Source organism: Rhinolophus hipposideros (genome assembly GCF_964194185.1).
Source record: "Rhinolophus hipposideros genome assembly, chromosome: 16".
In the NCBI taxonomy this organism is placed as follows: Eukaryota; Metazoa; Chordata; class Mammalia; order Chiroptera; family Rhinolophidae; genus Rhinolophus; species Rhinolophus hipposideros.
Genome location: NC_138062.1, coordinates 52066176 through 52078697, shown reverse-complemented (window position 1 = coordinate 52078697; position 12522 = coordinate 52066176). Strand labels below are relative to the sequence as shown.

The window sequence follows — 12522 nt, the reverse complement described above, 5'->3', positions numbered from 1 at the left end:
TCTGAGACATCACTCTTTACAGTAGAGCATTAGTCCAAATGGTCCAAAGTCACTTTTTTTTTCCAGTCGCTTCAAATCTGGCAGCACTTTATATGGCATATGGCAGCACTATGTCACCATAGACTTTCTCAGAGCAATGGAAAATTCTAACTTATAGATAGAAATACAATGACAAATGTAGCCAAAAATTACAGGAAGAACAAATCTAAAACCATTCACTGGCAATTTCCCCAGTTTACCCTAAAGTACTATTACTGTTACAATAAATAACTTTTAAAACAAAATTAATTTACTTACTTTAGTTATAAAACTAAATTTGTGCCACTGAGCTTCTCTAGTGGTCAAGATTTATAGCTTATCATCAGAAAACAAAACACAATGACAGTATATCATTTCCTGTCATGTCCTACGCAACACAGGCAGCAAGGAAACGAGAAGGGGCAAGGGGCAGCTTTGGGTTAAGTTTTTAAGAAAGAAACAAACAGAGACTTAATGTAGTTAAATCTCTCCGAAGGCCAGGGTCCCTCACAGTCTCAGAGGACTGGAGTCCCTAATGGGACCACTGGAGGCTTTTATTGATACTCATACAAGTAACATTGTTTCTTACACAGTCTGTGAGACTCATACATCATAGCAGAAAAATGTTTATTCCAATCACCCTTTGTCTATAAATAGCTGAAGCACAAGGTCCCATGATGTCTTAATTACGGTATGTACCCTCTCAGGGTCAAGTCTCTCATATTGTAACAGCTCCATTGAGATAGGTGGAGAGAACTGATCTTTACTGTCCTCACGACTTCTCTCACAAACAGGTGCAAGGGAAAAGCCAGAGCTGGCAGTGGCTATTCCCAGGCAGGGGGAAGGGGAGGCAAGGCCCCTTCCCATATTTTTCTAAGGCATCACGTCAGGGGTCTCCACTCGGTTCCGCCTGGTTTAGGTTGTATCTCCAGTGAGATATCTTACCCGTCTTTGGCTGCAAACCATCTTTTGGACACCAGATACAGAGACATAAGGTGTAAACACAAGGATGGAACAGAGTCCCAGAAAGGCACAGTCTCACAGACTCTTCTTTCCTTAAGGAAAGACATGGGAGGAGAGGGGGGACAGTTGGCTAGGCTGTTGTGTGACTACAATTTCCCCTGCTCCCATGTTAAACATCTTGATTCTTGAGCAATAATTCGTAACATTGACTTCATATTAAAATCATGACACTGGGAAACAAAACCAAAAACAAAACAACAACAACAATGCTGGGTTGCATCCCAGATACGTTGAATTTGAATCTCTGGAAGTAGTCTGGGAAGCTGTATTCTTTTTTTAAAAAAAAGATTTTATTGGGGATGGGGAACAGGACTTTATTGGGGAACAGTGTGTACTTCCAGGCCTTTTTTCCAAGTCAAGTTGTTGTCCTTTCAATCTTAGTTGTGGAGGGTGCCGTTCAGCTTCAAGTTGTTGTCCTTTCAGTCTTAGTTGTGGATGGCGCAGCTCAGCTCCAGGTCCAGTTGCCATTTTCTAGTTGCAGGGGGCACAGACCACCATCCCTTGCGGGAGTCGAACCGTCAACCTTGTGGTTGAGAGCCCACTGGCCCATGTGGGAATAGAACCGGCAGCCTTTGGAGTTAAGAGCATGGAGCTCTAACCGTCTGAGCCACTAGGCTGGCCCCTGGGCCGGCCTCTGGGAAGCTGTATTTTTTAAATGTTTGCATTGATTTTAAGTCAAAGTTAAGACCAGATAATCATCTGCAGATAGGCAGTGGTTCTCAACAAAGTACAACCCATATGTACTTTAGAGTCAGTCATCTGGGGAGTTGCAAAAAATCTCACATCCAGGCAGCACTCCAAACCAATTAAATCAGAATTTCTGGGTGATGTATCTAGGCATCAGTAATTTTAAAAGCTCCCTAGACAATTTTGGTGTTCAATCAGGTTGGAACCAACTAATTCAGGGAGTATTGCTACTGTCTCTTACATTATATCTCAGAAAAATATTTTAAATATTTTCTATTTAAACTAATTCTATCATTTTCATTTTAAGGATATATATTTGAATAAACCATAATGGTATGACACCAACAAGATTTTAAGACTTGATGAAGGAATGTTAGAGTAGGAAAAGTCCTTAAGAGGTCATCTTGTATGCATTACTCCCCAGGTCCTTTGCAAATTAATGTTTGCTTACCCTTTTAGATAAAGGAAGAGACAATAAAAACAAACTAGAGTTGGACTGGGAGTAAGATGGGAATTAGAGGGAAAAAAATATTCACAGCATCATAATACAAATGACTAAGGGCTGACAGAAAAGCAGTTAATATAAACACAGGTAGCTCACTATTATTCTGGCTGAGGCAAGCTCTAATAAATCCGAACAACTGATAAACATGATAATTTTAAAATGAGCTATGAGGCAGTGTTCACATGAAAAAAAGATGGGAGAAATAGGAACTACTTAACATTTCTCTTCAAGTTCCCAAATTCTTTCATTTATTTAATTCCATCAAAGTATTGCACAACTATTTCCCAAAGTATTAAATAGAAAGTTTTTAACATTAGTAAAGGTCAGTTGTGTTAAGAAAAGAATGTGTTCTTGGAGATTTAATACCCTAGATAGTGAGTATCGATTTCCCACTGTCATTCTATGAGACTATGGATTTTTTTATACTATAAAGCCAACAACATTTTATAAATTATCTGTAAAATATTATAAAGTATTCTGAGATATTTTTAAAAGGGAAGTCTGGAAAGTTACATAAAAGTTAATAATATTTCATTTAAGCATTTTAGTTTTTTAGAATATATTTTTAAAAACACAATTGAAAACCATGTAAGTATAAAGTATGCATAATTTGATAATGCAAAATTACCCAATGTGGTTGTGAACACAACTTAGTGAAATAAATCAAATATATGATACAACATTCTATTCCCCTCATTTAGAAGATTCTATCATTGACAAAAACCCAAACAAATATTTTTAAGTCAACATGCCAAACATTTAGTTGTCTTGGAGAACAGTCCACTACTCACTTTAGAGTTCATTTTGGAAGACAGGCAGAAGTATTCTGCAAATAGAAAGAAATTATTTATTTATTTATTTATTTATTTATTTATTTATTTATTTATTTACTTATGTATTTATTTAGGTTTATCCACACAAAGTAGGAATTGTGAAACTCAAGTACCTACTGGGCTAGAGAGGTACCATGAATATATGAATGTCAGATATTATATAAGAGGGTTGGAGGAACCTATGACAAACTGGAGAATACAAGCCCACCTAAAATCATTCAAAATTGAAAAAAAAATCTGTGAACACTTTGTTGAAAAAAAACACCCCATCAAACAAAACACGTCTTCAGGCTACCAGTTTGATCATTGATTTAAAATCTGTTGAAAATAAATAAATGGTGTTTTTGTTATAACTTTTGTTTCATTTTTTTTTGCTAATTTTTTCTAATGATATGGAAACATTTATTGTAGTGTGTACTTCAAATAAAAATAAGATCTAGCAGGATCACTAATACAAATAGCTATGGAGGGAAAAATATAAATTGCAGAAATTGGTAAGTGCTATATCTATTGGGTTACAGTAAACAACACACATAACGATTACTCTGGAGGCCTTCACTGATTTGTGAAAAAATGTATATATATTTGCTCTATGAGGGTGAGTTATATTTAGAGGTTGGGAACACTGAAATTTCACTTATATTTTATCTGAACTGTTGAGTTTTGTTAAAATAAAATTTTATAAAAGAAAGACATAAACATTGAGTTCATTTTTGTTTTCTTCCATGTCTTGAATCTGGTTAGTTTAGTAGGATGAGTATAGAGCAAGTAAGGGTAAGATGCTTGTGTGAGACAATAGGTTTCTTGGGGGGAAAAATGTATTTTTGCAAGCACTGGAAGAAGTATTCTAAATAGATCTGTTAGTTTAAATTGTGTTGTGGTGAAGTCTAGTAAATATTTGTTTAAATATTTTATCAGTTTTCTTTTCTATTAATTACTAAAACAAAAAAAAAGGTAATTTCCTGCCAAGGTGGTTGGTTTTTCTACTTCTTGAAATTTTATCAGTTTTTCCATTATATATTTGGAGCTATATTACTAAACACATGTATATTTCAAATAGAAACTTTTTATCATTATGAAATGATCTTATCCAGCTACCATAATATCTTTTGACTTACAATTTATTTTGTTTAACATTGCTGTATCTATACTAATATTGTTTTCATTAGTATTTGCTTAGTACACCTTCATCTTTGAGTTTTAATTTTTCTGTTTCCTTATATTTTAAATACTATGTCTCTTATAAACAGGACGTAGTTGTATGTTTTAAACCCAATATGACATATTAATTTTTTAATTAGGGCACTTAGTCCATGATTATTGCTATATGTATTTAAATCTACCACCATATTTTTATTTTTTATTTTCCTGGTACTATGTCCCCCCCTTTATTTCCTTGCATTGAATGATCTGTTTTTTAAAATTATTTTCTCTACTTGTTTGTATCCTATTGAAAGTTAGGTATACTGTTTCTATTTTTTAATCATTGTCCTAGAAATTAAGCATGTGTTCTTATTATATCAATATTCAATGTTAATAAATACTTAACCGTTTTACACAAACACACATCTCTGTATATTTAAGGCACAGGAAAACATCTACAAACTGTCTATGATAGTTATTGGGTGGCCGGACCCTTAGATGGAGCAGGATGACGTGGGGGGAGGGAGCAGAAGCGGGGAGATCATTCCGTCCTTTCTGAGCACTCCCCCCAGGAGAAGGCCAGCCCCCAAGAGCACAGCCTGGTTCGGCTCTGGAATTGCGCGCTGGGTCAGATGCCCACGCTCCGCGTCCGGGCCTGGGGCGCCACTGGCCTGAAGCGCCAGGCGTCGACGAGCCCAGTTCAAATCTCCCGCCTCGTACTCGGCGTGGGGCCAAGTTCAGCCTCCCGCCCCAAGCTCCCTCCCTCCACGCCACGCGAGCACGTAGAGAGGCTGCCCGCTGGAACAAGGCTTAAAAGTCCGGCACGGGCCACAAAGACCAGGTCTCGGTTCCCCGGGACATTTTAGGGAAACGTACTTGCCCCTCCCTTTCCGGTCGGGGCCGCCCCAGCTTCTTCGGCCCCACGTGTGTTTGGGTTGGAGCCGCCCTGTGAACTCCTGGAGCTGCTGTCGGTGAGGTAGCCCGGGTCTGGAGTGCAGCATCCCCCCGGGGCCGCGGGGACGTCACCATGGTGGGCACCCTCCCGCTCCCTCGAATCCGCTCGGCTGTCTGGAAGGCTCTTGTAGAGCAGAGTGGCGGGAGGAGGAGGCTTGGGAAGCTGGGAGGGCAGAGGATGCGAAGTGATTAATTACACGGGGCGGCACGCAGGGGCGGCCGGGTGCGGGGCGCAGCCGCCCGAAGGAGGCGTCGGGGCCCAGTCGTGCGGACCTTAGAGATCAGCTTCTGAGGTCGAAAGTGCACACAGGGCGCCGCGCCGTTCTTCCCTTGGTGCCTGACTTCATCCTGGCCGCGGCCCCCTCGGCCGCGTACTTTTACAGTTTTCGCTTCTCAACCGGTGTACGGGGACACTGGGGGTGGGCAGAACTCGTGAACGCGCTGCTTGCACACACCTGTGCCCCCTGCCGGGCTGGTGGACTGGTGGGCTCAGGGGCCTCTGCCTGGGCGCCCAGCCCCGCGCGTTAGTGACCCACTCCCGCCCCAAATCCTGCTCTGTCGTCCCCCGGTCCCGCCCGCCACGGCGCTGCAAATGGTTATTTTTTTTTATTTTATTTTATTTTATTTATTTTATTTATTTTTTATTGTTTTTATTAAACTTTGACTAGACGTGAAAGTGTTTATATAACACACTTATAAAGTATAAAGATTAGCCGTAAAAGGACCTCTCGTTTATCCATTATCCACTGTAAGAAATAAAACAGCATGGCCTTTGAAAGCCTCTGTGTTCCTGGAACCTATAACCTTCAGGAATCCCTCAGAGGTAAACAGTATCTAAATTCTGTATAATTCGCTTACTTTTCTTTATAGTTCCAACTTATATTTGTATTCCAAAACTATTTGTTGTTTCTTCTTGCTTTTTTTCACGTATGTTCTTGAGAATAATTCTTGAATAGGAACATTTTCAAGTTTTTAATAAAATACTCATTTTCAAGTTTTTAATAAAAACAATAACATCAGAAAGTATAATCTGGTAAAAGTTATGATACTCTGGCTACTTTCTCCCCCCCCACCCTTTTGTTTGTTTGTTTGTTTGTTTGTTTTTAATACAGCTGTCATTGTTGTCTTTCATGTCTACTACAGTCTTTTTGCTTTAGATTATATATGTTTGTGTAAATTCATTCTTTTGTTTATCACTACACTTGTGCCATAGGCAACCCTTTATAATTGTCTTTCACAGCCTTTCCCTTTCACACTGGAACATTAAAACATTAATAAATGTTATTGTGTGTGAGTGATTCAGGGGTTGATTGGTATTTGACTGTAGTTGTCCTTGACGATGAGAATTTCACTTTTGTCAGGCTGTGTAGTAGAAGTATATTGCCTTATCATAAGAGTCAAAAGAGAGGCATGCGTATAAATCTGTTCTTGTTGGCACATCTCCTGCCCTGTCATTTTTCAGGCATATCTCCAGTGATTGCTGCATCTTTTATTGAATTTAAAACTCAGCTTGGCACTGGAGGTTTTCCATCTAGACTTTTATGTCAGTTACTTGAAACTTATTTCAGTAGAACTCAGATTGTTGGCCATTGCAAGTCAGTAGACTGAGCTGGTACCTGTCTGCTAAATTACGATCTTGGTGAAATTACTTAACCCCTCTGAGTTATCCGATCTATTAAATTGGGATAATCATAGTGCCTACCTCAGATAATTGTTGTGAACATTACCTGTAAACCAATGAACCTGATGTCTGGTATTTGGTAAATGTTAGTTGTAATTGACTTGAGTAATAGTAGTAAATAGTAACAGCTTGTAGTTGTCCACTCTTGTTTCTTTATTTTTGCTTATTGTGGTTTCCTAGGGTTTCACAAGTTCATACCTTTCCCTTATATCAAAATTTAGCTAACATGGATCTTTTCAAACTAATCCATCCCACGTAACACTTTTCATTCTGCATTAGGTTTTAGTGCTTTTAAGTCTGGTGTGTACTAGGCACTCACAGGTATACTTCTTTTTTATATGAGCCTGTTAAGGAGTTTGAGTGTGCTTATCTACATAGCTAGATTATAAACCATGAAAAAGTGTGCCATCATCCTCCCTTGATTACTGTGGGCATGAACTATAACTGACTACATATTCCTTAATGACAAGAATTATGTGTTGTTGGGTTGACATCTATAAATGTGAGCTATTACAAGTTAGCTTAGTACATCTTATTTTTCTTTTCAGCTGTATTGAGATATAATTGACATACAACATTGTGTAAGTTTAAGATATACAACGTGATTTTTTATACATACATGTTACGAAATTATTGGCACAATAAACTTAGTTAACAATCCCTTACTTCACATCATTTCATTTTTTCCCCCTGTTGTGAGAACTCAAGTATACAATACAGTATTGTTAACTATAGTCACCATGTTGTACATTAGGTCCTCAGAACTTACTCATCTCATAACTGGAAGTTTGTACCCACTGACTGCCTTCACCCATTTCCCCCATCACTCACTCCTGACAACCACTAATCTACTCCTTGCTTCTTTTAATTACGTATTTTAACACAAATATTTGAAGCATATTGCCCCTACAATGTCTTTCTCTGTTGCTGTTTTTCTTTTTTTGGAAACTATTTATGTGTTTTCTTCTATTACTCTCAATTCTGAATTCAAAGAATAGTTTAGAATGAATTTTCTGAAGTAATCACTGAAGACTGTAGGAAAGCGATACTTTTAATACAAGTTTTGTGATTCGAATATTTCTGTGGCGCTAGAAACTTTTCAAAGTAGGCATAGTTATTCAAAACAGTTCATTAGTTATGCCTATGAAAAGAAATTGTGCTTTTGCTATATCTTTGAAAGTTAAATTTGCTAATTTCAAAACATATACTGTTAATCTTCTATAGAAAATACACCTTAAGACTTGTCCCTCCGTTTTTTTCATATGTTTATATTCTGTATTATTATTGATAGAGTTTTATTTCAGTTTTCTGTTGAAGCATTTTGTTGGTTTTTTTGTGTGTGTGTGTGTTGTGATATACTGAAAAATATGAAAATGTCTTGGAATGTAGTGTTTTATTGTACCTATTTCTGTACCTATTGTACCACATCCTGCCTTGAGGCATCTTTTTCATGAATAAGTTATTATGAGGAATCATGAACTACAGTTGAGTCAGAATACAAGTTGTTTCTTTGTACCTTCTTTGTACTAAGTCTTGGTTTCTTTAACTGAGATCTAAAGCTATGAAAATGTTTTCATACTACAAAGGTATCAAACTATTTTTTGTTCTAAAGAAAGTTTTTAAATCTTTAAAGGAAAAATTTTTAAATAATTGTTTTATTTTTCAATTACAGTTGACATACAATATTTTATTAGTTTCAGGTGTACAACGTAGTGATTAGACATTTACATAACTTATGAAGTAATACATTGATAAATCTAGTACGCATCTGACAGCATACGTAGTTATTACAATATCATTGGCTGCATTTCTTATGCTGTACTTTTACAATCCCATAACTGTTTTGTAACTACCAATTTGTACGTCTTAATCCCTTCCCTTTTTTCACCGATTCCACCCAACCCCTCTCACATCTGGCAACCATCAAAATGTGCTCTGTATCTATGAGTTTGTTTCTGTTTTGTTTTTTTACTTTATTTTATTTTTTTAGATTACACATATAAGTGAAATCATATGGTATTTGTCTTTGTCTGACTTATTTCACTCAGCACAGTACCTTCTAGGTCCATCCATATTGGTGCTGATAGCAAGATATCATTCTTTTTTATGGCTGAGTAATATTCCATTGTTTATGTCCCACTTCTTTATCCATTCATCTTTTGATGGGCACCCAGGTTGATTCCATATTTTGGCCATTGTAAACAATGCTGCAATGAACATATGGATGCACATGTCCCTTAGAAATAGTGTGTGGGCTTTCTTTGGATAAATGCCCAGCAGTGGGATTACTGGGTCCTTCTTTGTCTCTTGTTATAGCCTTTAAAGTCTGTTTTGTCTAATATAAGTATTGCTACTCCAGATTTTTTTTGTTTGTTTGTTTTCATTTTCATGAAATATTTGTTTCCATCCCTTTATTTTCAGTCTGTGTGTGTCTTTTGATCTGAAGTGAGTCTCTTATACACAGCATATGTAAGAGTCTAGTTTTGTTATCCGTCAGCCACCCTATGTCTTGATTGGAACATTTAATCCATTTACATTTAAAGTACTTGAAGATAGATATGTAGTTATTGCCATTTTATTCATATCTTTTAATTTTTTTTTCTTTTTATAGATGGTCCCTCTAACACTTCTTGTAATACTCGTTTGGTGATGATGAACTCCTTTAGCTATTTCTTGTCTGGGAAGCTCCTTATCTGTCCTTAGATTCTAAATGATAACTTTGCTGTGTAGAGTAATCTGGATTATAAATCCTTGCTTTTCATCACTTTGAATATTTCCCGCCACTCCCTTCTGGCCTGCAAAGTTTCTGTTGAGAAATCAGCAGGCAGTCTTATGGGAGCTCCCTTCTGAGTAAATAACTGCTTTTCTCTTGCTGTTTTTAAGATTTTCTCTTTGTGTTTAACCTTTGGCATTTTAATTATGATGTGTCTTGGTGTGGATCTGTTTGGGTTCATCTTGTTTGGGACTCTGCACTTCCTGGGCTTGTATGTCTATTTCTTTCACCAGATTAGGGAAGTTTTCTGTCATTATTTCTTCAATAGATTTTCAATACCTTGCTCTCTTTCTTCTTCTGGTACCCTGATGGTGCAAATGTTGGTATGCTTGATGTTGTCCAAGAGGCCCCTTAAACTGTGCTCAACTTTTTTTTTTCCTTTTTGCTGTTCTGATTGGGTGTTTTCTGCTACTTTAACTTCTGAATCACTGGTTTGACCCTCTGCTTCATCTAATCTACTGTTGATTCCCTCTAATGTATTCTTATTTCATTTATTGTGTTCTTCATTTCTGACTGGTTCCTTTTTATGTTTTCTGTCTCCATTTTTATGTTTTCTATCTCTTTGATAAAGTTCTCCCTGGGTTCATCTACTCTTCCCCCAAGTTCATTGAGCATCCTTATAACAGTGGTTTGAACTCTGTGTCTGTATTTAGATTGCTTGTCTCCATTTTGTTCAGTTCTTTTTCTGGAGCTTTGTTCTGTTCTTTCATTTGGGACATGTTTCTATGTCTCCCCATTTTGGCTGCCTCTCTGTCTTTATTTCTATGTATTAGGTAGAGCTGCTCTGTTTCTGATCTTAGTAGAGTGGCTGTGGGGGACCCAGTGGCACATTCTCCCTGGTCACCAGAGCTGGTGTTCCAGATGTGTCCCTTGTGTGGGTTGTATGTCCCCCCTTATTTTAGTTGAGCCTTGGTTGTTGTTTGCATGTCAGTAGGAGGGATTGACCCTCAGGATGATTGGTTTTGAGGACTGGTTGTGATTAAAATGGAGCAGCTATTATGCAGGGACTTACCTTGTACAACAGGATTCACTTTAGCAGGGCTCTGGTACCTTCCCAGTCTGCCCTTTGGGTGTGTCGCTTGTGGAGGCAGCTGGGTGATGCTCTGACTTGGTCCAAAGCCGGCATCTTCATATGACAGCCCCAAGAACTCCTGGGAGGGGGCCCCCCACAAGCCCAGTTTGGCTGTAGCGCATCCTCTGCTCGGGGCCACCTGGCATGAGCCACAAAGCAATCTGCAAATGGCAGCCACCCACTTTGGGCTTGGAGGTGCCTGGTAGAGGCCAAGCTGTGTACTGAGGCCTGCTGTCACTCGTGCTGGGCTTTGAGCTACTCAGCACAAGGTATGGGGCACAGTGAGGCCAGATGCTGCTTGTTTGAGTTTTGTGAACCTTTGAGAGATTTTAGAAAAGTCCGTAGCATGAGCCAAGATAGGTCATTTGTAAGGAAAAGCCACTGGAATGGCTTGGATGGGCCCACAAGTTGGGCGGGATGGGTTCTCAGGGAATCACCAGGGTGAGGTGAACAGTATTAGTCAGGTTGCTGTGTTTGCATGTTGGGAGTGGGAAGGGCTCAACAAAGAAACAGTGGCTTCTGCCAGCTCTTCTCTCTGGGCGAAAGCTGCCCCTCCAGCCCTTGCGCTGCATCCATAGAACTTAGTTCCTCCCTATATGTCCCTGGTGCTATTTGAGCTGCTGCCCCAGCACTGGAGTGGAGAGTGAATGAGTCCATCAGCAATAAGTCCATGCACTCGTCCTTTAAGAGGGACACCTGGGACGCCTGTAGCTGCCCATGTCTCACTCAGCCACAATCTCCACTGGGTTTCACACCCAAAAATTGTGGGGACTTCTCTTCCTGGCACTAGAATCCTGGGATGGGGAGCCTAGTGTGGGACTGGGACACCTCTCCCCAGAGGGCACCTTTGCAGCTGAGATATCTCCCTGATTTTTAACCGCCACATGTAAGTGTGGGGCCAGCCCATTCCACGTCTCCGCCCTTCCTACCAGTCTAGAGGTGGTTTCTTCTATATGTCCTTAGTTATAGGACTTCGGTTCAGCTAGATTTGAGATTCTCAATGATAGTTGTTCTGTAGTTTAGTTGTAATTTTGATGTGGTCATGAGAGGAGGTGAGCACAGCATTTATCTACTCTGCCATCTTGATTGGAAATCCTCAGGGAAAATTTTTCCCAGACTTGAACATATTGCTGAAACAGTGTTACACAGCTCTGTAACTTTAGTTGTTAAATTTTAACAGCTTCAGAGAGCACCTTTTTTCCTTGAGATTTTTGTGACTTTTGTTTCATTTTATTTATTAGGATATGAAACAATGATACCTTTTCAAAGTGCACACTTTTGTTTTGGTTTAGGTGCTGTGAGGGGCTTGCATTAGTTATCTCTTTCTGTGTAACAAGTTATCCCAAAATTGCATGGCTTAAAACAACAACATTTATTATATCAGTTTCTGTGAGTGAGGGATCAGGCAGAGCTTACCAGGTTTCTGCCTCTAGGTGTCTCACATGGTTGCCAGTGAGGTATAACCGGAGGCTGTTGTAAATTTTAAGGCACGACTAGGGAGGATCTGCTTCCCAGCTCACTTACATGGCTCTTGGTACATTCATCTCCTCGTGGACTATTGCACTGAGGGCCTCCGTTCCTCACCGACTATTGGCTGGAGGCCTCCCTTCATTATTTGTTACATTGGCCTCTCCATAGGGCAGATCACTGCATGACAGTTGGTTTCCATTAGAGCAAACCAAGTGAGAGAGCAAAACAGAAAGTACACAAGACAGAAGTCAGAGTCCTTTCAAAACCTAATCTCAGGGTTGAAATCTCATCAGTTTTGCCAAATGTTATTTATTAAAAGTGACAACACACTCGAGGGGAGAGGAACACACAGGGGCATGAGTA

At 39.1% G+C, this 12522-nt stretch overlaps 1 protein-coding gene across 3 annotated transcripts in view; it reads left to right on the top strand.

Annotated features, from left to right (window-relative positions):
* Nucleotides 1-5105: 5105 nt before the first annotated feature.
* TMA16 (translation machinery associated 16 homolog) overlaps nucleotides 5106-12522 on the top strand; it is a 33393-nt gene continuing 25976 nt past the window's right edge. For 2 of the 3 annotated variants that reach the window (XM_081077615.1, XM_081077614.1), the window contains exon 1: nucleotides 5112-5239. In XM_081077615.1, coding sequence (XP_080933741.1) covers nucleotides 5237-5239 — 3 coding nt within the window. In that variant the 5' untranslated portion in view covers nucleotides 5112-5236. Of the gene's footprint in view, nucleotides 5240-12522 lie in introns of all 3 variants that reach the window. The other variant, XM_081077616.1, reaches the window with a different exon arrangement.